A 27,916-nucleotide genomic window follows, 5' to 3' on the forward strand; every position below is an offset into this window, starting at 1 on the left:
CCTGCCTGGGTAGCTCCATTCGAAGGACTCCATGCGAAAAGTTGTCTGCTTAGGGTTCACTCCTGCCTGGGGGCCTTCAGTCCCAGGCGGAGAGTTCTTCTAGTCTCCCACTTGCTCCTGGTTCGGAAGCCTATGCAGCATAGTACTGGACTGGTGGTTGTCTCAAATTCGCTTTTTCCAGGGACTGTTAGATTTCTAGTCATTCAGATGCTCATAGGTCAGAACACTTAGGATAGACATAGCCTCTCTCCTGTCTGCCACCTACTGATGCACATGTGGCACAGCAGCCACACCTGCAACATTTCCAAGGGGAGGGAGGGAAGAGTAACATTTTTACCTTTTTTTTTTTTTTTTTTTTTTTTTTGTAATTTTAACTTTCTGAGTGATGTGAATATAGTCTGAGAAATTTATCAGTAAATAATTTTGTCATTTTGCAATGAGTGCTTTTGCACAAACTGAAAAGGTTATGGTATTATTAGTCAATATAATTTATAGGACTACTTTCATATATGCTTTCTGCTATTGATTGAAACATTATTCAGTATGTGACTGAGTACAGTTACCATGGAGGATTGATTCTAAATCCCCACTGATACCAAGATCTCAATATAAAATTGGTGTGTGTGTTTGTGTGTTTGTTTGTGTGTGTGTGTGTGCACATATGCACACCAGAAGAAGACATCAGATCCCAACTGAACCTAGGTCCTCTGCAAGAGCAGTAAGTGCTCTTAACCACTGAGCCATATCGCCTACTCTTAGGCATCTACTTTCTATCATTTGCTTGTTTCAGAACTTGTTGTATAAATAGAACCATACAACATTTAGTCTTTTGTGACTTAGCACAGTAGCTTCAATATTTGCTCAGTTTGTAGCAGTATTTCCATTCCTCTGTATTACTGATTTTCCACTGTTGGGATGGAAACTTACCCATCAGTTGATGGGTGTTTGGACTGTTTGTCTCCTGGGAATACTGCAGCTGTGAGCATGTATGCTCTGAGGACACACTGTGGTTTAAACATTCTTTTTACTTCTTTAGGATATTTACTATCATTGCTACGCTAAAGTCATGAAGATTTGCCTTCTTCTTTTGTTTTTGGGGTTTTATGATTTTATCTCTTACATTTAGGTTGTTGAAAGAAAAGGTCTGGTGTCTTCTTTTACATGTGGGTACTTTCTTATTCCAACATCATTTGTTACAAGGAATTATTTTCATCCATTGAATTCTTTTGTCATTTTTTTAACCCAAATACCAACTATGTAAACATGTGAAGGTTTTATTTCTGAACCCTCTGTTCGTTCTTTCTGTCTGTCTATCTATCTATCTCCCTACCTACCTACATATCTATCTTTCTGTTGTTTTAGTTTGGTTTTCAAGAACAAGGTTTCTCTGTGTAGCCCCACCAGGCTGGCCTTGAACTCAGAGAGCCTGCTTCTGTTGGGATTAGAGGTGTTCACCACCGCCACCCAGCTCATTATTTATATTTTTATTCTATTGCTATTGTAAGTCTGTTTTGACAGTTGTAGCTTTGTAGTGCATTTTAAATTGGAAAATATAGATGTTCTTATCGGCCGTTCTTGTATGATGATTCTGGTTATTGTCTGCCTGTGAATCTTTGAAAATTTAGGAGTAGTTTGTTGCTTTCTTCAAAAAGCCACTTGGGGTTGTTGTTTAGAACTTTGCTGAATGGCTATACCAGTTTTGGAACTGTTGCCACCTAAAGTTTAAATTCTGATCTATGAGAACAATAGATCAGGCTAGTTTAAATTTTTAGTATCTCTTAGGAGCATTTTGTAGTTTCCAGTCTAAGTTTGGCGCTTGTTAATCTTATATCTTTGCCTTTGTTTCTTAAAAAAAAATCCTGTAAGAATTATTTTCTTACTTTCTGTATTCTTCAAGTATGTAAAATTGATTTTTTTTTTTTTTGGTAGAAAGATGTCTGTTTCATAAGTTTACGCTGAGTGTTTAGTTTTCCTAAGATTTCTGTTGTTTCACTTTGGAAATACATAAAGCTGTATTTGTTTTACATCTGAATGCCTTTTAATTTCTTTTTCTCGTCTGCTTTTTTCTAATGGGACAGAATGTGAAGGTAGACACGGCCATCTTGCACTGGTGCTTAGGAGAAAGTTCGCATTAGTTTACAGTTGTGTAGGAGGCCAGTCCCAAGCATTTTGTAGCTGCTATGTCACATTTGGCAAGTTACTTTACATACCTAGCTTGTTGAATCTTTTTGCTGTTAACATGATGAATATTGCTTAACACTTTTTCTGTGACCGTATGCTGTCTTTTATTCTATTAATCCACCTAGTATATCATGCTAATTAATATTCAGATATTAAAATAACATCTGTGTTTATGAGATAATTCCAGTCCATCGGTTTGTGTAATTTTATGTATTTATGTATTTGGTTTGTGAGCATTTTGTTGTGGATTTTCGAGTTTGATGCTAGTTCATAGCTCTTTGGGTTTGGGGTCTGGTTTTTTTCTCTATGTAGGAGGAGGAGGAGGCTTTGAACCTCTGATCCACATGCCTCAGCCTCCCCAGTGGTAGATGATAGGTGTGTGCCAACATGTCCATGTTACATTACCTTTGATGTGCATGGAACCTAAGCAGCCTTTTGAAAGAATGACAGTCACTCAACAGTTTCATTGTTCTATCTAAAGAATAAGCATTTTCTAAAAATATGACAGACAATGAAGAACCAGTAGAAAAACACTCCTGATGTGCCTGTGACTTAACAGGCTTCTGAATGTGTCTGGAATCCACTGAGAGGGCTGGAGAAGCCATGAGGAGATGCTGTACCAGCTACTATGGCCTTGAAACAAAGCTGGTGTCTCTCTGGGCTTCAAAATTATTTTTGTGCAGTTTATTTTATTTTTGTTTAATAAATAAACAGAAGGTTTATCTATGGACCGAGAGGTAAACATTTTCACACTATATTAAAAATGAATTATGTTTTTTGGAGTTGCTAGTTCATTACTTAAATGTTTACTTTGAATATTAGTTTGGGAAATTAAAACTGTTTTTGGTAACTGTTTACATACTGTAGACATGGCTTATAACTTCATTCAGTTACCTCATTAAAAGTTTATAACTATAATTTTCACAGGTAAATTAAGTGACATTGAGACTATTAGTTATTTTACATATTTTCTTAGAAATTGATTTGCCTTATTACTTTGCTAATGCTGAAGTAGTAGGATCCCCCAAACATGCTATTGTATTAGGCTAATACATTTAAAACTTAAAACAATTTTTTATGGAATATAGTATCATAAAATGTTTTTGTTGAGGTGTCAATGACAGATATAAATTTGAAGACCATTTAGTCTGTTGTTGTTTTTGTTTTGTTTTGTTTTTGTTGTTTTGGGTTTTTTTTTTTTTTTTTTTTTTTTTTTTCCAAGACAGGGTTTCTCTGTGTAGCCTGGTTGTCCTGGAACTTATTTTGTAGACCAGCTGGCCTCGAACTCAGAAATCCACCTGCCTCTGCCTCCTGAGTGCTGGGATTAAAGGCGTGTGCCACCACACCCAGCTAGTCTGTTGTTTTAATAACAGCTTTAGCCAATTAAGCAATGAAATCATGAGTTAACATAAAAAAATATCCTATTGCTTTTAAAGTAGACTTTTAAAATGGAGTTGGATTTCTCTGAGGAATATAGATGCACAGCATGCAGAATCTTGATGTTATATTGGTTCGTATTTGTGATAAACCTGTTAGAGTTGAAGCAGTACAGGAAGCTATAGTACCTAGGCTGAGAAGGTTCCTTGCAGTGTCTCTAAAGCTGTGATTTTTAACAGGTCACATTGATTTTCTCATCAGAGTGTAAGGAGTATGAGCATGATATAATGTTACTGTTCTCATCAGTATTGTAGTGACAAATATCATTTACTGCAGCTAGAGCATGATACAGTGTTCTCATTGTATTGTAGTAACAAATACCTTCTGTTGCAGCTAGAGCCATTACATATGCCCCAGTTACCTTGTCACACTGTGCCTTCCTCAAGTGTGCATTAGGCAGAACCACTTGAGACACTGTTGAATACCGTGATTTGCCATTGATTGATTTCTTGGTCTCCTGTAGGATGGTGTGGCTTACCTAGATCCATACCCAAAAGCCCATATGGAAGTGAGTGTTTGCCATTTCCTCGATAACAGTGACATAATTCTGCAGTGCTAGACTGGGCTGTGTGTGATTGATCAGCTTCACTGAGTCTCACGTTTTATTACAATTAACTCTTGGCCTTTTGTTAATTTAGTGGATTCCCTTTGGCATTTTAGAAGGAGATGTAAAAGCAGACGCCGACAGTGACAGTCAGCTCTCATCAGAGCACTGCAGTTATCTACTCGGAATGGTTCCTCTTTCCTCTTATAAGAGCCTTAGTTATATGTCTACATATCTCTATTATCTATATACACCTATATATCTATATCTCTCTATATATTATCTATATAGATATTGAAAGGGAGATGGTATAGGTGATGAGCTGCATTTGGCAAATTCCTCAAGATACGCTGCTTAGGTATTTCCAAAGACAAAAACAAATTATCAAAAAAAATATAATAATTTGAAGCAGCCATTGCACTTGCTATTATGTATTTAGACGTCATAATGCTTATCTCTAATATGTGTTTATTGTAACATATTAATTAAAATAAAATACTGTAAGTTTTCCCTTTTTTACTATATCAGGAGTTCAGTATTTCACAAAAGTGAGTTTTCCTGTGAAGGGAAAGAACTGCCACAGATGGAAACCCTGTGTGTGAGATGCTCTGAAGGAGCTTCATCTGCTGTCACATGTAATCTTCTCCAGCAGCCCTGAGGTGGCCTTATCTGAAGGCTGTGCTCTGAGCAGTTTTCAAGATCAGGGTTAGGGGTTCGCAGCTTCTGAAGTCAATTGCTGTCTCATTCACAGAGCTGAGTGGACTTGGGTTTGCTTCAGGATTTCCCTTCCACTCTGCCTGCTCACTCCGGGCTTGTAGTGCATGGTTGCCCCTGTTGTGAATGGCCAGGGCTTTGTCCTCTGTTGCTGATGCTTGCCCTCTTTTCCTGTCTGTGTCTGTCTGTATATCCACCTCTAGCTTAGCTTCTGCCATAACTGAACTTGTTAGGAATGTGAATTACATTGGAGAGCAATTGATTTCTACTTTTCAAAGTTACCTTAGAGAATCAAGGTTGAGTAGAAATCTGGCTTCACTGAATATTGCATATATAATTTATGTGTGGAAATTATATTCAGCTAATATTACTATTGTTTTTTATAAGGCATTTTAAAGGGTACTAAGTGTTGTAGCAAAAATGAAAAGAAATCTGAATTTTTTTTTAAATAAAAACAGCTCTTGACAGTATTTGTATTAACTTTAGAATTATATCACTTGGAAGATGTGTTATTTTTAAGGCTACAGTAATATATATTTGGAATTTCTTAGTAATTACTTGCTATATCTAGCTATGCTAGTACAAGCCTGCAATCCCAGTATCTGGGAGAGGGATTAGGAGTTCAGGGGCATTTGGTATATACCAGGTGTTAGGCTAGCCTAAGCTACAACAGATCCTGTCTGAAACAACATCAAAAATTTAAAAAACTTTACTATTATTGTCCTTAATCTTTGTATTAAATTTATGTGGGAAATGTATTTTTAATTTTTTGAGGTTTACTTATTTTTATTTTATGTGTATGTGTGATTTGCCTGCATGTATATCTGTGCATGCAGTGCCTTTGAAGGCTAAATAAGATGTTAGATCCCCCTTTTAATTGCAGTTACAGAAGGCTGTGAGCTACCTACCATGTAGATGCTGGGCACCCAATGAGGATCCTCTGAAAGAGCAGTCAGTGCTCTTAACTACTGAGCCATCTTTCAGCCATTGTCTTAATATAAATAGCAAATTAAAATGAAATTAATAACTGACAGGTAGAAATTCTCCCTTACTTTCAATATAATGATTTAAGTTTTGCCTACTAACTTTAAGAGTTATATTGAAAAGAAGCATAGGAACCGTTGGCTCTTACCCACTGAGCTGCTCTGGGCTGCTGAGAACACTCAGAAGCTGGAGTGGAGAAGGGCAGATATTGGAAACAGTTGATGGTATGTGTGTTGTTGCCATGGCTGTTCTAGACCACAGGCTACTGCCTTATGTTGATGGGTGTGTAAAATTATCTGTCAGATAGAACACTGAGCTGAGAGGATTTATGTAGTGGGAAGGAGTTAGAGAAGAGACATCTCTGTGTACTAACAGCACGTGAGTGTGGGACATTTGACAGGGCACGTTCAGTTTCCTTCCTGAACTGAGGGCAGAGATGGGCTGGGGAATGGTGTGATCCAGTACCTGTAGCTCTTCTGGATGCTTGGACACACTGTCGAGCTAGAGCAGACGTGAGCAGCCCTGACTACTGACCTGCCGATCTGCAGGGTGTTAGTGAGTTTCCTAGTCTTTCTTCTGCATCAGGAAACGATTGTAGTACAGTCATGCCCTCATACTCTATTTTCCTTTTGACTAAGCACATAGTGGTGATAAATTCTAGGTTGGAGACATTGGCTTAATATTAACTGTGGTGAACACAGACGTGTGCTCGAACTTACTATTGCCTTTATTTGCAAATAAGAAGGTAAGTTCTACATTACTGTAGGATTTCAGGAAGAAAGCCAGCAAACTGATGTATAACACTGCTGAAGTCTACCAATTAGTTTTTAATTGGTATTATAGACCTCATTCTAAATGAGAATGTTTCATTCTCCGTAGTGTGAATGTGCTGTATGAAGTTTCTCTAATTGATTTGCTGTGCCCATTCCATTTGATGTATCATTTTTCACAATATTTCATAATTTGTGCTCACTTCTAATGAACAGAGTCGTTAGGACAGGCATGTCTAAGTACAACTGACAGCTAACATTAGGTGCCAGATGCAGTTTATAAAGCTATGTAGAACTGTGGAGAACAGTTTAAATAAATTAGCACCTGTACATTAGTCTCACTTGCTGGTAATTTATAAGCGAATCAGTAGAGATGACATTTAGGTAAGTCATTGATCAAGTTAACAGCTGCAGACCCACTGCCCAGCTGGGATACCTAATTAATAGAGATTGCATTCCTGACCCAGTGCTTCTGGGCCGAGCCTACAGTTCGTTTATACTTTTGACTGAAGCCTAAGAATGTAGTCAAATACAGTGCCTTCATTTTAGGAAACTGTTGAGTTGCTGATATTATGATTAAAACAAAACTTACATATCTAAAAAAAGAGATATTTGTTAATGATGCTAACTTTGTCACAAAACTTATATTTTTGCAGTTTACATTCTTTGTCTTTCTGGTAAGCCCATTTGTTTGGGATTAGACCAGGCATCCACATCATACTGTAGTGTTTGTACACTACAGAAATATTTAAAGGGTCTTCGTGTACTTAAATTGGATGTGTGTACTTAAATTGGATGTGCGTGCGCTCTCTCTCTCTGCCTCCCTCTCCCTCCCTGTGTGTGTGTGTGTGTGTGTGTGTGTGTGTTGGGAAGGGGAGGGCAGCCAGTCATTGAACCTAAACTTTATATGTAACAATTTCTTAACATTTGACAGTGTAAAACATCAGAGAACTTTGCCATTCATACAAATTTTGGGAACCACAAGAAAATCCCTTTTGTTTTCTTTTCCTCTAGCCAACGTTTTCTTTGGGTGAGTTTAAAACTGACAGCCTTAATTGTAGACTAGGATAGAGGTCTTGACTTGTTTGCGGTGTATGTACATATGTATTGGAGGTGGTTGAATCCTGGCATATAGTGCAGAGCATGCCCAGAGTCGGATTCTTACATAGAGGAGCAGTCTCCTAAACACACAGGCGTTTGGCCAGCTCTACCATGTGAGCTTACTTGAAGAGTCCGTGGCAGACTTCCAGCTGACACCCCCAGATTTCTTTTTATGGAAGATCGGTTATCTCCTAGTTTAAGTAACTGTTCAGTGTAACTGTGTTCTATGTAGATTGCTTAGGAAGAGAATTACAAAATTATGGTTACTTCTGTTGTAGTTGGGAAACTTGGTCCAATTAGACCCAAATCACCATTTGAAAATGAAGCAGCCTTCTTGTAAGATACTTGAGGGATACATGAGAGAGTAGACTCGGCCATGACTGCACTGGGTGTCCAGCACAGTGGAAGTGAACAAACAGCTCAAGGTGCAGAACATTTCCCTCACTCACAGACATCACCTATTATAATATTGACATTTTACACTATTTGTTATGCCAGTGTAGATGTTTTAGAGAAATATAATCTTTAACCCTAGTTTAAAATTTTATTTGATAACACCTTTCTGTCTGCAGCTGTATTTGTTGTTTATTCTTTGCAATAATTTTTTTTTAAATACTCCCTGGGTGTGGTGGTGGGCACATGTGGTCCCATCTAAAAGGCTAGATGTTTCTAAGTTTATATAATCTTCGGTATAGATTTCTTAGAAGGAAAATTATGAAATCTCGGGAGGCTTGTGAGGTGTGGCCTGCTGGAGGAGGCTTTGAGAGTTTATATAGTTAGCTTCCAGCCCTAGTCACCATACCTATCACTAACGCCACATCTCCCTGCCTCTGAAACTATAAGCCAAATAAACCTCTTTAAATTGTTTTGGTTCATGGTGTTGAATCAGTTGCAGGATTGAATAGAGGCAGAACAGAAATCAGCAGGTAGATGGGATACCTAAGGACAGGATTGAGTTTGGGAATTGAGAATTACCAATATTGGCCTAGATGTCACCATGATGTGGACAGTCTAATTGAGGTGGCTTATTCGCTTTAGTCTGCTCACAAAATGTGACAACAGTTGGAATGTTAAGGAGCCTTTGTGGTAGCTGTAAGTCACGTGGATGATGCTGACAGTGACAGGGTGAGAAGAGGGCGCTTCTTTGACAGAAATGGCAGAGGATGGGAGAGTGTGCAGAGCATTCCACCCCATGGAAGGAGGGAAGGAGGGAGCCAAGTGCATGTGCAGTGGGAATGGAACTGTAGTGTAGCGGACACTGAGCACAGGTCCTGGTTAGAAGGAAGGAGCTGAGTGATAGGAAACCCAGGTGGGAGGTGCTGCTGTAACAGTAACTGATGCTTTCTGTGAGATCGGCTCCTGTGTCTGGCACTATAGATTCTTCTGTCTCCTGACAGAATGAAGTGGGAGGCCATATTGTTCTTATCTTTCGAAAGTGGCAAGTGTCTACAATCGGGTTGGGATAAATATTTGTTAAATAAAACTTACAAGGTAAATGAGTTAATTTCTTTGGGAATTTTCTTGTTAACCTTACTACTAAATAGCTGTGTCCTTTAAAGCCAGTGAGGAAGTAAGTCTGTGATCTGAGAGGCTATTCCAGAATTAAATCACAGATTTCAGTTCTGACTCAAGGTATTTTTGGACTGTGTATTGTTACTTAACTGAAGATTCATCTGTAAAATAGAGTTAATACATATATGACTTATTCTTTTTATTTTATTATTAATCATCCCAGTTTACATTTGTTTACATCTCAATGATATCCCACTTCCCTGCTACCCCTCCACCAACCTCCATCCCACATCTGCTTCCACCTCCCTTTTGCCTCTATGAGAGTGCTTCCCTACCCATCTACAGTCTCCGCCCCATTGCTCCAGCATCCCCCTACTCTGGGGCATCAAACCTCCCTGGGACCAAGGGCCTCTTCTCCCATTGCTGTTGGGCAAGGCCATCCTCTGCTACATATGTATCTGGAGCCATGGATCCCTCCAGGAACACTCCCTGGTTGGTGATCTAGACTTTGGGAGAACTGGGTAGTCAGGCCAGCCTATGTTGTTCTTCTAATGGGGTAGCAATCCCCAGCCTTTCCTCCAGTCCTTCTGTCAGCTCCCCCACCAGGTTCCCTGAGTTCAGTCTGATGGTTGGCTCCCAGTATCCACATATGACTTATTCTTAAAATAGTATGATGTATAATATGGTTTCTACAAACTGAGAATTTTGTATTTGTGTAATATTTATCAAGAACCCACTTAGCCCTGCCTTTTTAAAGTATTTTATTTAATGTCACAACCAGCAATCAGATTCCAGGAGTGGTGGTGCCTGAAGCACAGGGCTGTGTGCTCTCCTGTCTCCACCCCGGCTCCTTCACTGCTCCCTTTCTCTGCAGTGTAATTAATGGAAGTCAGGTTTTCCCTGTATAGTGCCTAGGGTGTTCAAAACACACTGTAAGCTGTTCAACACAACACGAACGTAAAAGCTTATTCTTATTAATCCGTTGTTTATTTGAAAGTGCTTTCACCTACATTTTAACAACTGTGTATTAACTCGTTAAGTGAACCCAGAAAGCAACAGAAAAAAAAAATGTTTTCAGTAAAACCAGTGGGTCCTTTGTTTGCTTCAGAATTTGTGGGGGGAAAAATCTGCATAGAATGCCCATAGGAGCTGGTTGGAAGTAATAGGTTAGGTCAGGTCTGTACTGTCCCATGCATACTAAACAGATGCAGACAGCATTCTGAGAGCCTGTCTTCACTGTTCTTACTTGAACAACTGGGTTATTTTATTTACTATTCTCTCTCATTCCGTTTTTTAGTCATTACCCACCTTTAAATCTTTCAACTAGATTATAGCATTGGGTTTCTGTCTCTAAGTTAGAACCACCTTTCACTTGGATTTCGCAATTTTCTGCCAGGGTCTTTGTTCACTTGTTTTTATGTTTGAAGAGTGTTTCGCTCATCCTCCAGGTCCTTGCAGTGGGTTTCTTTTCCTTTGTAACTACCCTCTACCAATTAACCTTCTCACGATTTTCCACTGCTTACCACACTTGAGAAATATAAAGTGCAATGGAATTCTTACGTTTGCATCTCTCTTTAGGATTATTCAGTGATCACATGATGCAGTCAGTTTCGTGCTTGAAAGTGATGCCCGTGATAGCCTGCTGCTTATTGGAGGATGAATGGCTTGTGAGCTGACAGGCATACTAAATCTTCTGAGCCTGTGCACTTGCAACCCGGCCTCTGCCACGGTGCTGACAACCCTGGAGTTGCTTTGTGGATGTAAGGACAGGGCCTCGCAGGTGATTTAGGCTAGTCTTCAGACAGCAGCTTGGGTGTGGGAAAATCTGTATTATTTAAAATTTTTTTAACATTTTTCCTACCTCTTTGAAATGTTTCAAATTTCCACGAAATCTGAATGTTCGTTGAATACATGCTCTTCACATGGGTAAATCTTGACAGTGTTTTCCACATTTCCTTCACCTCTGTGTAGAATAATTTTTACTGACCAATTGAAAATCAGGTACACACCCGTCCTGTCAATATCTCCTACAGTGCAGTTGTCACTTCTAATATAACAATTCTATAATGTCACTATGTAAATGGTCTATATTTAGAATTTCCAGGTTGTCCCTCATTATCTAGTTGGTTAGATTCTAGACACCTGCTTGGTTGTTACACTCTGCAATTGTGTTCTTCCTCCTGCTCAAGGTTGGGATGGATGGAGGCACTCCCCGCAGCTTCACCCTGGGAGGCACATAGTCAGTCTCTCCCACTGCGGTTGAGTGCTGATGTGACTGCCCTTTGCCTTCAGTATAGCTCCACTAGAACTCTTGGGAAAGCGCCCTTTGCCCTTTGTTCTAGTTGTGGTGGTTTGAATGAAATGTTCCTAATAGTGTTCCTCATATTTGAAAGCTTGGTGTCCAGTTGGTGGCACTGTTTGGGAGGCTTAGGAGGTCTGGACTTGTTGAAGGAAGTGTGTCACTGGAGGTGGGCCTCAAGAGCTAAAAGACTTGTGCCATTGCTAGTTTTATCTTGCTTTTTGTTTGTGGTTTCATATGATCTCTGAGATGTTACTCAAGTTTCCTGACTGCCGCCATGCTTCCCACAATGATGCCATGGACTCAGACCCTCTGGAACTGTAAGCCAGAATAAACTGCCTTTCTCATGATATCTTGTCACAACAATGGGAAAGTAACTGACAAAGGAGGGTGATATTTGAGTCTGAGTTTTCTGGTCCCTGGTGGTGTGTCAGCCAGGGGCTTGTGATCTTTGCCTGGATCATGACTGACTGGGAAATTGTAAAGTGATGGGCTTTCTTCCTGTGCCATCTCTTCTATTCTTCTATTCTTATGGTTAGTACTGTTTATTCTGTTAAGCACTTTTCTTTTTTCCCCCCTGCCTCTTCCTCCAGTGTATATGTGTACCTGCCTACTAGATTACATCCATGCACACCTGCTTGTTAAGAGTGCCGTAGGGCATTGTCATTGTCTTTGATGTTCAGATTGTCTTGTGTGTGGATTGAAATTTGTCCAACTCTGGTGTAAGTGGAAATGAGTGAGGAGTGTTCAGCGATCTTTGTGAGGGGAGAGAATGTCTGTAGTGGCACTGGCTAAGCAAGGCCAGTTACATTCCTTGTGAGAAACGCACAGGAGGACTTGTTTGAAAAGTATAGTTTAAAAACTCACCGGGGCCAGAGTTGTTCAGTGTAGAGTGTGTGTTCAGTGTGTATGAGGGCCCACATTCAGTCCTCAAAAATCAAGATAAAATCTCTAGGGTAAAATATCAAGGACGCCATGGTGAACATTCTGCTATAAGTGAGAACTGCTCGCCAGATTTGTGTGTTGAGAGCTCTGTCCCAGCTGGGTGCTGTTTAGAAGGAGATGGCAGGACTCAGAGCGGCTGGGGCCTGCCTGCTAGAAGAAGTAGGCACTGTAGGGCAACCACAGCCCTTTATGCATTTCTCTCTGCTTCCCGGTCACCATGAGGTAAAGGTCCCTGCCATACGTTCTCAACACGATATTCTGCATTTGCTCAGAACCTACACACCTTACTGAAATGATGAGCCAAGATAAATCTGTCCTTTAAACTGTTTGTCTCCAGTATGGCACAGTGAATGAAACACAAGCCTGCTTGCTGCTGTGTGCTGGGGTTGGAATGACTACCCGTGGGCACAGTGCACAGGGCTGTGTAGGAACACCTCTAGTCTTTACCTGCAAAGGTAGACTTGTGGTATCACATTGTAGGAGTGACACCTTCTACAGCGTTGACACTCGAAAGTTGTCAATAGCCAGGTTAATAATTACTACATTTGTTTTATTTTTTTCTTTTGGGGGTATATGTGTACTAATTGTGCTTTGTCATTTGAACTGACATAATACATATGAAACTCTAGTTCAGTGTCTGCTATACAATAAGCATTCCATAACTTGGTTATAAGTTGAATGTGTTTTTATAACAGTTGTTAATTAACCTTTGTATATGTTTTCAGAGAGCTATTGCTTACCTTTTTCCAAGTGGTTTATTTGAGAAGCGAGCCAGGCCAATGATGAAGGTAATCCTAACTACTTGTTTAAGAATGCCTTTTACAATTTATAAAGTTACCTAATAACACTTTACATTTATCTTACAGCATCCTGAACATATTTTTCCAAAACAAAGAGGTAAGTTTGCTCACGACTAAGACGGTGCACTTTCCTTTTTCTGTATTACAGTTTTGGGTTACACTTCGGCAGTTTGTCTCATGGAAATGCCGTATAACAAAAGTACTCTATATAATAACTAATGGCTAGAGTTTGCAGATTCTGTGTAGGATATGAAGCTTAGACGAGTTAGAGCTTGTGTCTGTGCTGATGGCACACTAATTACTTGTATCCTGTACCCCGCTAGGCGTCTATGAGGAAGAATTGGGGGTGTAGGTCTGTGGGTGACTCGTGCAGCTCCTGTTTATGTGAAGTCTTTCTGTTTTCGTTTTTTAGAGACATAATTTTACTGAATGTGGAGTGTTAATCTCTTTTCTTCTCTTTTTGCCTTAGCCTCTTGCGTAGGTGGGGGTGACAAGCTTGTGCCACAGGCCACACTCCACCTCAGCCTCATTCTTTCTGTCCTAGTGCTTACTTCACTCTTAAAGTGCCTTTCAGCATGTGTGTGTATTTCTGAACAGACATATACATAAGCCACATACACATGGAAAATCGGAAGACAACTTGGAGTAATTGTTTCTCTGCTTGTATCACATGTGTCCTGGGGCTCAAACCTAGGTCAATAGACTTGACGGCAGGCGCTTTAACCATTGAGCCATCTCTCAGACCCTCTCCTCACTCTTTGAAGTAACTTTTATTTTATAGTTGTTACAAGTATCTTAAATCTCTTTCTAAATGTCCTGTGTTTATCAATTCTTTTTTTTTTTTTTTTTGTTTTTTTTTTTTTTCTTTTTTTTTTTTTTTATTATTTTTATTACATATTTTCCTCAATTACATTTCCAATACTATCCCAAAAGTCCCCCATAGCGCCCCCCACTTCCCTACCCACCCATTCCCATTCTTTTGGCCCTGGCATTCCCCTATATTGGGGCATATAAAGTTTGCAAGTCCAATGGGCCTCTTTTTCCATTGATGGCCGACTAGGCCATCTTTCGATACATATGCAGCTAGAGACAAGAGCTCCAGGGTTCTGGTTAGTACATCATGTTGTTCCAACAATAGGGTTGCAGATCCCTTTAGCTCCTTGGGTACTTTCTCTAGCTTCTCCATTGGGAGCCCTGTGATACATCCAATAGCTGACTGTGAACATCCACTCCTGTGTTTGCTAGGCCCCGGCATCATCTCACAAGAGACAGCTATATTTGGGTCCTTTCAGCAAGATCTTACTAGTGTATGCAATGGTGTCAGCGTTTAGAAGCTGATTATGGGACGGATCCCTGGATACAGCAGTCTCTAAATGGTCCATCCTTTCATCACAGCTACGAACTTTGTCTCTGTAACTCCTTCCATGGGTGTTTTGTTCCCAATTCTAAGAAGGTGCACAATGTCCACACTTTGGTCTTCATTCTTCTTGAGTTTCATGCGTTTATCAAATTGTATCTTATATCTTGGGTATCCTAAGTTTTGGGCTAATATCCACTTATCAATGAATACATATTGTGTGAGATCTTTTGTGATTGTGTTACTTCACTCAAGATGATGCCCTCCAGGTCCATCCATTTGGCTAGGAATTTCATAAATTCATTCTTTTTAATAGCTGAGTAGTACTCCATTGTGTAAATGTACCATAATTTCTGTATCCATTCCTCTGTTGAGGGACATCTGGGTTCTTTCCAGCTTCTGGCTATTATAAATAGGGCTGCTATGAACATAGTGGAGCATGTGTCCTTTTTACCGGTTGGGACATCTTCTGGATATATGCCCAGGAGAGGTATTGCTGGATCCTCCGGTAGTACTATGTCCAATTTTCTGAGGAACCGCCAGACTGATTTCCAGAGTGGTTGTACAAGCTTGCAATCCCACCAACAATGGAGGAGTGTTCCACTTTCTCCACATCCTCGCCAGCATCTGCTGTCACCTGAATTTTTGATCTTAGCCATTCTGACTGGTGTGAGGTGGAATCTCAGGGTTGTTTTGATTTGCATTTCCCTGATGATTAAGGATGTTGAACATTTTTTCTGGTGCTTCTCTGCCATTCGGTATTCCTCAGGTGAGAATTCTTTGTTCAGTTCTGAGCCCCATTTTTTAATGGGGTTATTTGACTTTCTGGAGTCCACCTTCTTGAGTTCTTTATATATATTGGATATTAGTCCCTTATCTGATTTAGGATAGGTGAAGATCCTTTCCCAATCTGTTGGTGGTTTTTTTGTCTTATTGATGGTGTCTTTAGCCTTGCAGAAGCTTTGTAGTTTCATGAGGTCCCACTTGTCAATTCTCGATCTTACAGCACAAGCCATTACTGTTCGATTCAGGAATTTTTCCCCTGTGCCCATATCTTCAAGGCTTTTCCCCACTTTCTCCTCTATAAGTTTCAGTGTCTCTGGTTTTATGTGAAGTTCCTTGATCCACTTAGACTTGACCTTAGTACAAGGAGATAGGAATGGATCGATTCGCATTCTTCTACATGTTAACAACCAGTTGTGCCAGCACCATTTGTTGAAAATGCTGTCTTTCTTCCACTGGATGTTTTTAGCTCCCTTGTCGAAGATCAAGTGACCATAGGTGTGTGGATTCATTTCTGGATCTTCAATTCTATTCCATTGGTCTATTTGTCTGTCACTATACCAGTACCATGCAGTTTTTATCACAATTGCTCTGTAGTAGAGCTTTAGGTCCGGCATGGTGATTCCACCAGAGGTTCTTTTATCCTTGAGGAGAGTTTTTGCTATCCTAGGTTTTTTGTTATTCCAGATGAATTTGCAGATTGCACTTTCTAATTCGTTGAAGAATTGATTTGGAATTTTGATGGGGATTGCATTGAATCTGTAGATTGCTTTTGGCAAGATAGCCATTTTTACAATGTTGATCCTGCCAATCCATGAGCATGGGAGATCTTTCCATCTTCTGAGATCTTCTATAATTTCTTTCTTCAGAGACTTGAAGTTTTTATTATACAGATCTTTCACTTCCTTAGTTAGAGTCACGCCAAGATATTTTATATTATTTGTGACTATTGAGAAGGGTGTTGTTTCCCTAATTTCTTTCTCAGCCTGTTTATTCTTTGTGTAGAGAAAGGCCATTGATTTGTTTGAGTTAATTTTATATCCAGCTACTTCACCGAAGCTGTTTATCAGGCTTAGGAGTTCTCTGGTGGAATTTTTAGGGTCACTTATATATACTATCATATCATCTGCAAAAAGTGATATTTTGACTTCATCTTTTCCAATTTGTATCCCTTTGATCTCCTTTTGTTGTCGAATTCCTCTGGCTAGGACTTCAAGTACAATGTTGAATAGGTATGGAGAAAGTGGACAGCCTTGTCTAGTCCCTGATTTTAGAGGGATTGCTTCAAGCTTCTGACCATTTACTTTGATGTTGGCTACTGGTTTGCTGTAGATTGCTTTTATCATGTTTAGGTATGGGCCTTGAATTCCTGATCTTTCCAAGACTTTTATCATGAATGGGTGTTGGATCTTGTCAAATGCTTTTTCCGCATCTAAGGAGATGACCATGTGGTTTTTGTCTTTGAGTTTGTTTATATACTGGATTACGTTGATGGATTTCCGTATATTGAACCATCCCTGCATCCCTGGGATGAAACCTACTTGGTCAGGATGGATGATTGTTTTGATGTGTTCTTGGATTCGGTTAGCAAGAACTTTATTGAGGATTTTTGCATCAATATTCATAAGGGATATTGGTCTGAAGTTTTCTATCTTTGTTGGGTCTTTTTGTGGTTTAGGTATCAGAGTAATTGTGGCTTCATAGAATGAGTTGGGTAGAGTACCTTCTGTTTCTATTTTGTGGAATAGTTTGTGAAGAACTGGGATTAGATCTTCTTTGAAGGTCTGATAGAACTCTGCACTAAACCCATCTGGTCCTGGGCTTTTTTTAGTTGGGAGACTATTAATGACTGCTTCTATTTCTTTGGGGGATATAGGGCTGTTTAGATCATTAACCTGATCTTGATTCAGCTTTGGTACCTGGTATCTGTCTAGGAACTTGTCCATTTCATCCAGGTTCTCCAGTTTTGTTGAGTATAGCCTTTGGTAGAAGGATCTGATGGTGTTTTGGATGTCTTCAGGATCTGTTGTTATGTCTCCTTTTTCATTTCTGATTTTGTTAATTAGGATGCTTTCCCTGTGCCCTCTAGTGAGTCTGGCTAAGGGTTTATCTATCTTGTTGATTTTCTCAAAGAACCAGCTCCTTGATTGGTTGATTCTTTGAATAGTTTTTCTTGTTTCCACTTGGTTGATTTCACCCCTGAGTTTGATTATTTCCTGCCGTCTACTCCTCTTGGGTGAATTTGCTTCCTTTTGTTCTAGTGCTTTTAGGTGTGTTGTCAAGCTGCTAATGTGTGCTCTCTCTAGTTTCCTTTTGGAGGCACTCAGAGCTATGAGTTTTCCTCTTAAAAATGCTTTCATTGCGTCCCATAAGTTTGGGTACGTTGTGGCTTCATTTTCATTGAACTCTAAAAAGTCCTTAATTTCTTTCTTTATTCCTTCCTTGACCAAGGTATCATTGAGAAGAGTGTTGTTCAGTTTCCACGTGAAGGTTGGCTTTCTATTATTTATTTTGTTATTGAAGATCAGCCTTAGTCCATGGTGATCTGATAGGATGCATGGGACAATTTCAATATTTTTATATCTGTTGAGGCCTGTTTTGTGACCAATTATGTGGTCAATTTTGGAGAAGGTACCATGAGGTGCTGAGAAGAAGGTATATCCTTTTGTTTTAGGATAGAATGTTCTGTAGATATCTGCCAGATCCATTTGATTCATAATTTCTGTTAGTTTCACTGTGTCCCTGTTTAGTTTCTGTTTCCATGATCTGTCCATTGGTGAAAGTGGTGTGTTGAAGTCTCCCACTATTATTGTATGAGGTGCAATGTGTGCTTTGAGCTTTACTAAAGTTTCTTTAATGAATGTGGCTGCCTTTGTATTTGGAGCATAGATATTCAGGATTGATAGTTCCTCTTGGAGGATTTTACCTTTGATGAGTATGAAGTGTCCCTCCCTGTCTTTTTTAATGACTTTGGGTTGGAAGTCAATCTTATCAGATATTAGAATGGCTACTCCAGCTTGTTTCTTCATGCCATTTGCTTGGAAAATTGTTTTCCAGCCTTTCATTCTGAGGTAGTGTCTATCCTTTTCTCTGAGATGAGTTTCCTGTAAGCAGCAAAATGTTGGGTCTTGTTTGTGTAGCCAGTTTGTTAGTCTATGTCTTTTTATCGGGGAGTTGAGTCCATTGATATTAAGAGATATTAAGGAAAAGTAATTGTTGTTTCCTGTTATTTTTGATGTTAAAGTTGGCATTTTGTTCTTGTGGCTGTCTTCTTTTAGGTTTGTTGAGGGATTACCTTCCTGTTGTTTCTAGGGCGTGGTTCCTGTCCTTGTATTGGTTTTTTTCTGTTATTATCCTTTGAAGGGCTGGATTCGTGGAGAGATAATGTGTGAATTTGGTTTTGTCGTGGAATACTTTGGTTTCTCCATCTATGTTAATTGAGAGTTTGGCTGGGTATAGTAGCCTGGGCTGGAATTTGTGTTCTTTTAGTGTCTGTATAACATCCGTCCAGGATCTTCTGGCTTTCATAGTCTCTGGTGAAAAGTCTGGTGTAATTCTGATAGGCTTGCCTTTATATGTTACTTGGCCTTTTTCTCTTACTGCTTTTAGTATTCTATCTTTATTTAGAGCATTTGTTGCTCTGATTATTATGTGTCGGGAGGTATTTCTTTTCTGGTCCAGTCTATTTGGAGTTCTGTAGGCTTCTTGTATGTTCATGGGCATCTCTTTCTTTAGATTTGGGAAGTTTTCTTCTATAATTTTGTTGAAGATGTTTGCTGGTCCTTTGAGTTGAAAATCTTCATTCTCATCCACTCCTATTATCCGTAGGTTTGGTCTTCTCATTATGTCCTGTATTTCTTGGATGTTTTGAGTTAGGATCTTTTTGCATTTTACATTTTCCTTGATTGTTGTGCCGATGTTCTCTATGGAATCTTCTGCACCTGAGATTCTCTCTTCCATCTCTTGTATTCTGTTGCTGATGCTCGTATCTATGGTTCCAGATTTCTTTCCTAGGGTTTCTATCTCCAGTGTTGCCTCATTTTGGGTTTTCTTTATTGTGTCTACTTCCCTTTTTAGGTCTAGTATGGTTTTGTTCATTTCCATCATCTGTTTGGATGTGTTTTCCTGTTTTTCTGTAAGGACTTCTACCTGTTTGATTATGTTATCATGTTTTTCTTTAAGGATTTGTAACTCTTTAGCAGTGTTCTCCTGCAATTCTTTAAGGGATTTTTGTGCTTCCTCTTTATTGTCTTCTGCCTTTTTATCAGTGTTCTCCTGCATTTCTTTAAGTGTGTTATTAAAGTCCTTCTTGAAGTCCTCTATCATCATCAGGAGATATGCTTTTAAATCCGTGTCTAGCTTTTCCGGTGTGTTGGGGTGCCCTGGACTGGGCGAAGTGGGGGTGCTGGGTTCTGATGATGGTGAGTGGTCTTGGTTCCTGTTAGTAAGATTATTACGTTTACCTTTCGCCATCTGGTAATCTCTGGGGTTAGTTGTTATCGTTGTCACTATTTAAAGATTGGAGCAGAAGCTGTGTTCCACTCACCAGCAGTCTCTAAATCCTGCGGCGGGGGTCGTGGGTAGCTGACGGTACCCTGGTGCTGGTCCAGCCGGAAGAGGCCTGTGGTCCTACTCAGGCCGTTTTTCTGCTTCCCTAACTAATGCAGTCTCTGGTCCTGCGTGCAATTGGATTGGAGCAGAAGCTGTGTTCCACTCTCCAGAAGTCTTAAGATCCTGTGGTGGGTGTTGTGGGTAGCTGGCGAGTGTCAGCTGACCCTGCGCCCCAGCTGCCCAGGTGCTTTTCTGACCGGAAGAGGGTTGTGGCCCTATGTAGGCCGGATTTCTCTCTCCCCAACCAGAGCAGTCTCAGGTCCCGCGTGATTGGACTGGAGCAGAAGCTGTGTTCCACTCACCAGCAGTCCCAAAATCCTGCGGCGGGTGTCTTGGGTAGCTGGCGGGTGTCAGGCCACCCTGCGCTCCCGCTACCCTGGCGCTGATCCGGCCGGGTGAGGCCTGTAGCCCTACTCAGGCCGGTTACTGCTTCCCTAACTAATGCAGTCTCAGGTCCCGCGCAATTGGATTGGAGCAGAAGCTGTGTTCCACTCACCAGCAGTCCCAAAATCCTGCGGCGGGGGTCGTGGGTAGCTGGCGGGTGTCAGGCAACCCTGCGCTCCCGCTACCCTGGCGCTGATCCCGTGTTTATCAATTCTTAGATATGATCAATTATAGCCTACATAACATTTGTTTCACAATAGATTTTGGGAAAATGAATGAATGCTGTGTACAGGTATACATTTATATGAAGTTTGAAGATCCAGTCACTCCAGTGAGGCACAGCAACTTGTAGCTTTCCCGATAAATATTGGAATAGCAGGAATTTGTTTTATTCTTCTCTTTCTCACTGGCTTCTTTGTGCATCAGCAACTCAGGCTTCTCACCGGTTCCTCTCTATCTCTCAGTTCTCTTCTATGTATGTGTGAGTTGTGTCTCTTTTGCCTTCTGAGGCTTTTTGAGTTCTTCAAAGTGTACCACTATTACTAGGAGATAGAATATGATATAGAATAATATAGAATAGACACCAAAGCTTCAGGCTGTTGCTGCAAAATGCCCACGTATAATTTTGAAAATATGCCACTATTGCTAGAATTGTCTGACATTGCAGCTAAGTGTATTTAACAATGCTTCTTTAGAAATAGCAGAAGTTCTGCTCTCTGTTCTCAATCTTACTGTATTTCTTATAGGATAAATCAGTTTGTAGGTATTTAGAAATTTAAATTTGGGTAAATTATGGCACTTGTACTGTACTACCATTTGTTTTACCGAACGATGGAAGCTTCTAGATTGAGTTAACATAAAACACATGTACTGTAAAGTGGTAAAAATATTGGGGGGAAATAAAGATACATGGCAGGTTGATGACAGAACCAAGAAGGAGCATTGATGTTAGACAGCCTGGAATTGGGAGGGCCTGGAAAATGATTCAGTGAGACAATAATGTTAATTTATGTTGAAAAGCCTGTCGTCAGTAAGTGGATTTGATGACCTTGAGCCTTTCTGTACCAATTACTTAGCACTGACAGATTAAAAAGCAGTGCTGTTAACTAAGACTAAAGAATTCAAATCGTCATGGTTTTGTAGTTATAGACACAAACCCAAAGAATATGTTTTCTATGCAGATGATTACCAAATAGTAACATACTTATGCATGGTGAAGTGAAACATTGAGAAAAATATAAACAAAGGCCCAAGAGTAAAAGTCATCAGTTAAGTTTTCTGACTTAAGGTCAATAGAAGTGTATCACTGTTGTATTAAAGAATCAAAATTGAAATTACCTACTATTTGTAAGTATTTGACAGCTTCCATCAAGTCCTATGGAATATGGTCATTATATCATGCAGGTACAAAATATGTCATTAGTAATTGAGAAAGAAAAATTAAGCTGATGAGTATAATGGCGAATTTAAAAGAGGGGCTGTAACACTGAATCACCTTTGAGAAAGCCAGTCAAGTCAGTCAAGAATAACATTACAAATATTTACTTATGTTTATTACTCTTATTTTGTGTGTGTGAATTAAACCTTGGGTCTCCTGTATGCCAAGCAGGCACACACTTTACCAGGAAGCTGACTGTGGTCCAGTGTTAACACTTAAATGGCAGTATTTACCTACTGCTCTAAGGACATAAGATATCTATGTTGTTATTGTCTAAATATGAAACAGTAACTCCATGCTAATTAGAAAAATCTTCCAGTAATAATGGTGGCATTTATTGCACGTTAGAGTAGGCCATTCACAGTTCTAAGTGCTTCATGTCTTATCTCAAAACTTTCTAATAGTTTTTAAGGCACAAACTGTTATTTTCCCCATCCTTTTTAATTTCCAGGGATGTCCTAACAGGAAGTGGCTGGGCATGTAGTTTGGCTCAGGCAGTGCTGATTCATGGTACAAATGTGTGACCCACACTCATAGACACATAGCTTAAAGACCAGTTTAATTGCCACAGTTACCTCAATCAGGAAAATTCTGGGTAAACTAAAATCCAGCCAGGCCACAAGTTATCAGGTTTGCTGAAAAAAAATACTGTCCCAGCAGTGGGCCAGTTAGTGATTCTTATTATGCCTTGAAGTAACAGAAAACTTGTTGTTGTATATATTGTTGTTGACCAAAACCAAACCAAACCACCACCAACAACAACAACGAAAACAAAGACTTCTAGTTTGCTTGCAAAATCACATAATGACTAAATTTGGACATAACTTACCCAAAAAGTGAAGCTTTCTTCCCCAACCCCTATGCCTGGGAGAACAGGGGGTCTCACTGTATATTCTTATATAACCTGAAACTTTCTATGAAGAGCAGGCTAACCTCGAATTCAGAGAGAGTCACTTGCCTCTGCCCCCTGAGTGAGCACGTAGAACATTTTTAAGAAACTACCAGGGAATATAACGTTTTTCTCAGAATTTTAAGTATGGCTTAACATTACTTAATGTATTAAGATAAGTGTTTTTATTCAAGGAGAAAACATTTACATAGAGAAAACAATTAACAAAATGGAGCCTTTTGTTTTGGATAAAAAGGCTTCAACTAGAAATGTAAAGAATCCTTGTTTGAGTAGGACTTTTCATAAGAAAACAGAAACATCAGATCTTTAAATGTGTCATTAAATTCATTGCATTCAGAAATAGCATACATTATTGACAGTTATTTGGAACCCTGACCATTATAATCTTATAAGAAACATGCAGGACTGGATGTTTATGCAGCTCAGTTGTAGAGTGCTTGCCTAGAGTACATGAAGTTCCAGCCCCAGAACCACAAAAACTATATTAAGAGAGTAAGTCAAAACCAGATAACTAAGGAAATTAATGGCACACAGATCATTTGGCAAACTCAAGGCCACGGGAGACAAAAGCTGTGGATGCAGATAAGTGATGGAGTATACTGAGCATGTGCAAGGCCCTGGGTGTAGATGGGTGATGGAGTGCACTGAGCATGTGCAAGGCCCTGCTCAGACCTCAGCACTCTAGAACAAGTAACAAGATACCAGAAAGTTCAGTTCTGTTCATAGATCACAGTTGCCTGCTGGAAGGAACTGATAAAACGTAAATGAAAAACTGTATTAAAGCATTACTGGGAAGTTATTGTTTGGGTGTCTGAAGTCATAGTATTAAGATTACAGGGTAGAATGTAAAACGTGGAAATTATGTGAGGATCTTGCTGCCCAGTGACATCAGAGTAGCCAAAACCACACAAGGAAAAATCACTGTGGATTGGATATGATACTAGTCTGATAGCTCATGAATTGCTGTCTTTCTCTTTGAGTAGACACAAACCATCTTAAAAATACTAAGTCCAACTATGTTAATACATGTGTGTGTGTGTGTGTGTAGACATGGGGAAATTTGTGGGTTTTAACCATTTTAAAGAATATTGACAGATGTATTCAGATGATGAAATTTGGATTAAGACATTAACAACATTACGTGTCAGGTTCTGAAGTCAAACATGGAGGCTCACCTCTATAATCCCAAAGCTCAGAAAGTTGAGGCAATAGAATTGCCAGGAGTTTGAGGTAAACCTAGGCTCTAAAAAGACGCACTGTATCAACCTTGAGCCTCTCCCTCTTTAAAGAAAGAAAGGAAGGAAGGAAGAAAGAAAAGAAAAAGTCAAAGAAAATTCACTCTGTAGAGTAGTAGTGGCTAATACAGCTAGTAATATTTTATTTTGAACATGAATGTGTTTGTGTTCCTGTCACTGCATTCATGCAGTGCCCATGGAGGCCAGAAGAAGGCATTAGACCCTCTGGAACTGAGAGTTACAGACAGTGAAGAGCTGCCATGTCAGTGCTGGGAAGCAAAGTCCTCTGTAAGAGCAGCAAATGCCCTTGACCACTGAAACATCTTTCTTACCCTAGCTATCAAAATGACAGAAAATCAGAAAACATAAAGATCATAAATTATTTTCAAGGTTAAAACTTTTCGTTGACAAGAAGACACCAGAAAATCTGCATGAACTTTGATATGGGCTTGATTTCTAAAATAAACTATTCTTGTATATTAGCCCCCCCAAAACAAACAAACAAACTGGATGGAAAAATAAGTGAAGGGTAGCATGCAGCTTGTAAATGAAAGCAATAAAAGTAGCCAGTAAGCACTGTAAAATACCTAAGGTCAGAAATGGTGCCCTACAAAAACAGTAACCAGGACTTTTTTCACTCCAGAGATTAGGAAGTATAAACATTATGAAGCAATTATTAGAAACCATTTAAATACTTATCATAAAGTTCCTGAATAAAATCTTAGAATCATACCATCATTTAGGCGGTAAAAGTATTGTGTTAACTCATTAGTCTGGAAAAGCAACTAAAAAAGTTTAGTGTAAATACAATAGAATGCCATATTTGTTTACAAAAAAGGAGATGGGTTGTGTGACTGACTGTGCATACAGTAGAGTGGCAAGGGTGAGGCCAGCCATCATTAAGTGGTGAGCAGTGAGCCTCACTGCACAACTACACTGCTGAAACCCAAAACAAGTAGAGCCAGCAAGATGGCTCAGCAGGGGAAGACACTTGCCACCAAGCCTGATACCCTGAGCTCAGCTGTAGGATCCACAGGGAGTATCAGAGAATGGGTTCACACACCATTATGCCCCTCCCTCAAATAGAGTAGTATGTTACTTGTGTAATTTAACTTACGTGTTTTGAACTCTATGACAGGGAACTAAATGGGAGGGGCCTGTATCAACAGCAGACATACTCTGCTTAGAACTACAGGAACATGGACAAGATTTTCATGGAAAATTAAGCTAAAAATCTTAAGGGAACACCTGATAAGTGAAAAAAAGAAAAGAAGATGATGATGAAGAAGGAAGGGAGCAAAGAAAGATAATAGCCCAATGTTTCTCTTTACCTTTTCCCTCCCTGTGTTGGCCAGTGAGCCAAGGCACTCCTCATGCTTAGATAAACAGTGTCACTGAAGCCCAGCTACATCCTTGCTGGTTTCCTAGACTAGTTTTTGAATTGCCTGTCCCATTGGATCTGGCTCTGGCTTCAAAATTACTAATTGGCTATGGTTGGTAGGTGTTGGGGGGAGATCGTATTATGTTTGAAGGTGTTAAGAAGTGGTGAGGGGTTTTGTAAGGAAGAGTGAGGGTGGCTTCCTGCACCGATCGGAGCAGAGACAGAAAGACAAGTAATAAGAGAGCAGCCCACGACAGTGCCGCTTAGCCAGACGTCAGGAGTTGGAAGCTTCTCACATGTTGGCAGCTTTAAGAACGGATGCACCTGAAAACCATTAAGTTCTGATGCTTGCTGTGATACAGTAAGCTGTGAGGTCTATCAAAGTAACAATACTGCATCGCAAACTCTATTATAATGTAGATTGAGTTAATCATGTATGTTTAGCAAGAATGTATGTGTGTGCATAGAGTTTATGAAGTCTACATTTGTGAGCACAAATGCACACAGAGCTGTGATTCAAGGTTCTACCCAAACTTAACAGTGGTCTTAGCATCACCAGGATGCTTGTCTGGTTTTGTTGGTTTTGCTTACTTTCTGACTGACTTGAACTATGCAATGAGAATCCTTTGTATAGAGTGCAGGTTCAAGTACTGGGTAATGTGGAAGACAGCATGGAGCATGTGAAAATGCCCCTGGAAAGTGTTCAGCCACCTTACCTCGCATGGCTGTTCTTTTCAGTCTAGACCTTTTCAACATTCATTCAGTGTTGTTCCTCCATTTTAAGTGTATTTACAATCCAATAATAATTATCCTCAGAGAAGAAAAAAGTCCTGCATATACAAGTATTTCAACAGAAAAAAATGTTTACTATTTAAAAACAAATAAAGGCTTTCTGCTTCCCAAGTACAAACTCTAGATACATTGAATACCCAAATATGACAGAATTCCAGAAAAAAAAATAAGAAAATAAGTTTAACCCAAAGCTCTAAAGGGTGTGTTCTGGCAGAGATGGATGTTGTTTGGAAAGGGTAAAGGAAGCCTGGTTGTACAGGAGCTTGTGGCCTCCAAAGATCCACAGCACACGGCAGCTGTCAGTGTGTCTGCTGTAAGAACAGGTCACGAGAAGCCAGCCATGTTCAGCCAGGTTAAACATTTCTGAAGAGTGGGCTCAGTGGTGAATACTGCCAGGAAGTACCAGGTCCCACTGTTATACTGATTATAGCATATACTGCAGGTTAAAGACATGGGGGGGGGGGGTTATACTATGTAGTAAGCCAGGGGATATGATTTTCTCTGTTTTCTCTTGACACAGAGTTTCCCCCTTATGTTGTGGCTGTTTTCAACTCTCTCTGGGAGCTTACAATGGGGTTGGAATAAATGATATAACAGGCAGGCTGTCCAGTGCAGGTGTGTTGTGCTGGGTTGCCTCAAATCTCAGAATATGCTCACTGACTATTGACTGTCATTTTTCATTTGAAAGATGTGGATCCTAAATACTTTTATTCTAACAAAGTGATTTGTGTTATCTTATAGATTTTATTTAAAACAAATGAAATAGCTCTTCAGGATGGAACATTTTATTAAGTACAGACATTGTTTTCTGCTAACTAATATGAAACAATAACTATCCTAAGCATTTACATATTAAATATGCCTAGTACATGCATTTTAAATATGGATAATTTTGTTATTTTAGATACTTTTGATAAGCTAATCTGAATCACAGATGTAGCCCATACTGTTGCTAGACTCAAAGTTTGGTTTATCTCTGACATGTTTTTGTTTTTATTTTCATTAGCAACCCAGTGGGGAGAAGATGGCCGTCCATTTCATTTTCTCTTCTATACTGGCAAACAATCGTACTATTCATTAATGCACGTAAGTATATTTATTTATAAGCTGTAAAACTCTTCTGGAGACTTCTCTCAGTGTCAGAACTCTCTCAGTGGGCAAGGACTTGCTGAGGTTTCTGATGAGAACCTCCTGTGCTGCCTCAGCCGCTGCATCGGTGTTTATGCAGAAAGTGCTCCTGCGCACACCTTCAAGTCCTGTCCAGGTGCGGGACCAGCGTGCTGTCAGGATTGTGAAGTCTTATGTCTGCTTTGCTTCTGCTACTCATATTACAGGTTGGACCATCCATTGGTCAGTGCGGTGTGTGAGAGCGAATCCAGGTCACAACAGGCTTTAGCAGTGAGGTCCTACTGTGCTTTTGCTTTTCAGTATACTGGGGGATTTTTGTTTTGTTGCCTTCCGAGAACTGTTTCATAGTATGGGAATTTGAGGGTGGTCCCCAAAACTGCTACTAGAAAAAAAAAGGTGGATGCTGGTCATCATTTTTAAAGACAGAACACATTATATTTTTAGAATCATGGTGTCAAGTTCTGTTTTATCCATACTATGACTTTTAAAGCTATGGAGATATTTGTGGGGCTTCCCCCATTTACAGTCAGAGGCTGGGGCCTCTGCACTCACTCCTCTGCCTTTAGGCCGATCTGCTGTTTATTTGTGCTTCACAAACCCAACGGACGAA

At 39.8% G+C, this 27,916-nt stretch overlaps 1 protein-coding gene and 1 non-coding gene across 2 annotated transcripts in view; one reads left to right on the top strand and one right to left on the bottom strand.

Moving 5' to 3' along the window:
* The window catches only part of Mrps9 (mitochondrial ribosomal protein S9), a 60,520-nt gene that overhangs the window by 15,008 nt on the left and 17,596 nt on the right, over positions 1–27,916 (top strand). The window contains exons 3-5 of the mRNA XM_021161505.2: positions 13,213–13,275; positions 13,354–13,384; positions 27,185–27,264. Of these exons, the coding sequence (XP_021017164.1) occupies positions 13,213–13,275; positions 13,354–13,384; positions 27,185–27,264 (174 nt within the window). The remainder of the gene's footprint in view (positions 1–13,212; positions 13,276–13,353; positions 13,385–27,184; positions 27,265–27,916) is intronic.
* On the bottom strand, positions 184–315 carry LOC115032463 (small nucleolar RNA SNORA17). The gene has a single exon (XR_003838138.1). It is a non-coding gene; the product is annotated as a small nucleolar RNA SNORA17 (small nucleolar RNA).

Source organism: Mus caroli, unplaced genomic scaffold (genome assembly GCF_978045245.1).
Source record: "Mus caroli unplaced genomic scaffold, Mus_caroli_1 scaffold_1, whole genome shotgun sequence".
Lineage (NCBI taxonomy): Eukaryota > Metazoa > Chordata > Mammalia > Rodentia > Muridae > Mus > Mus caroli.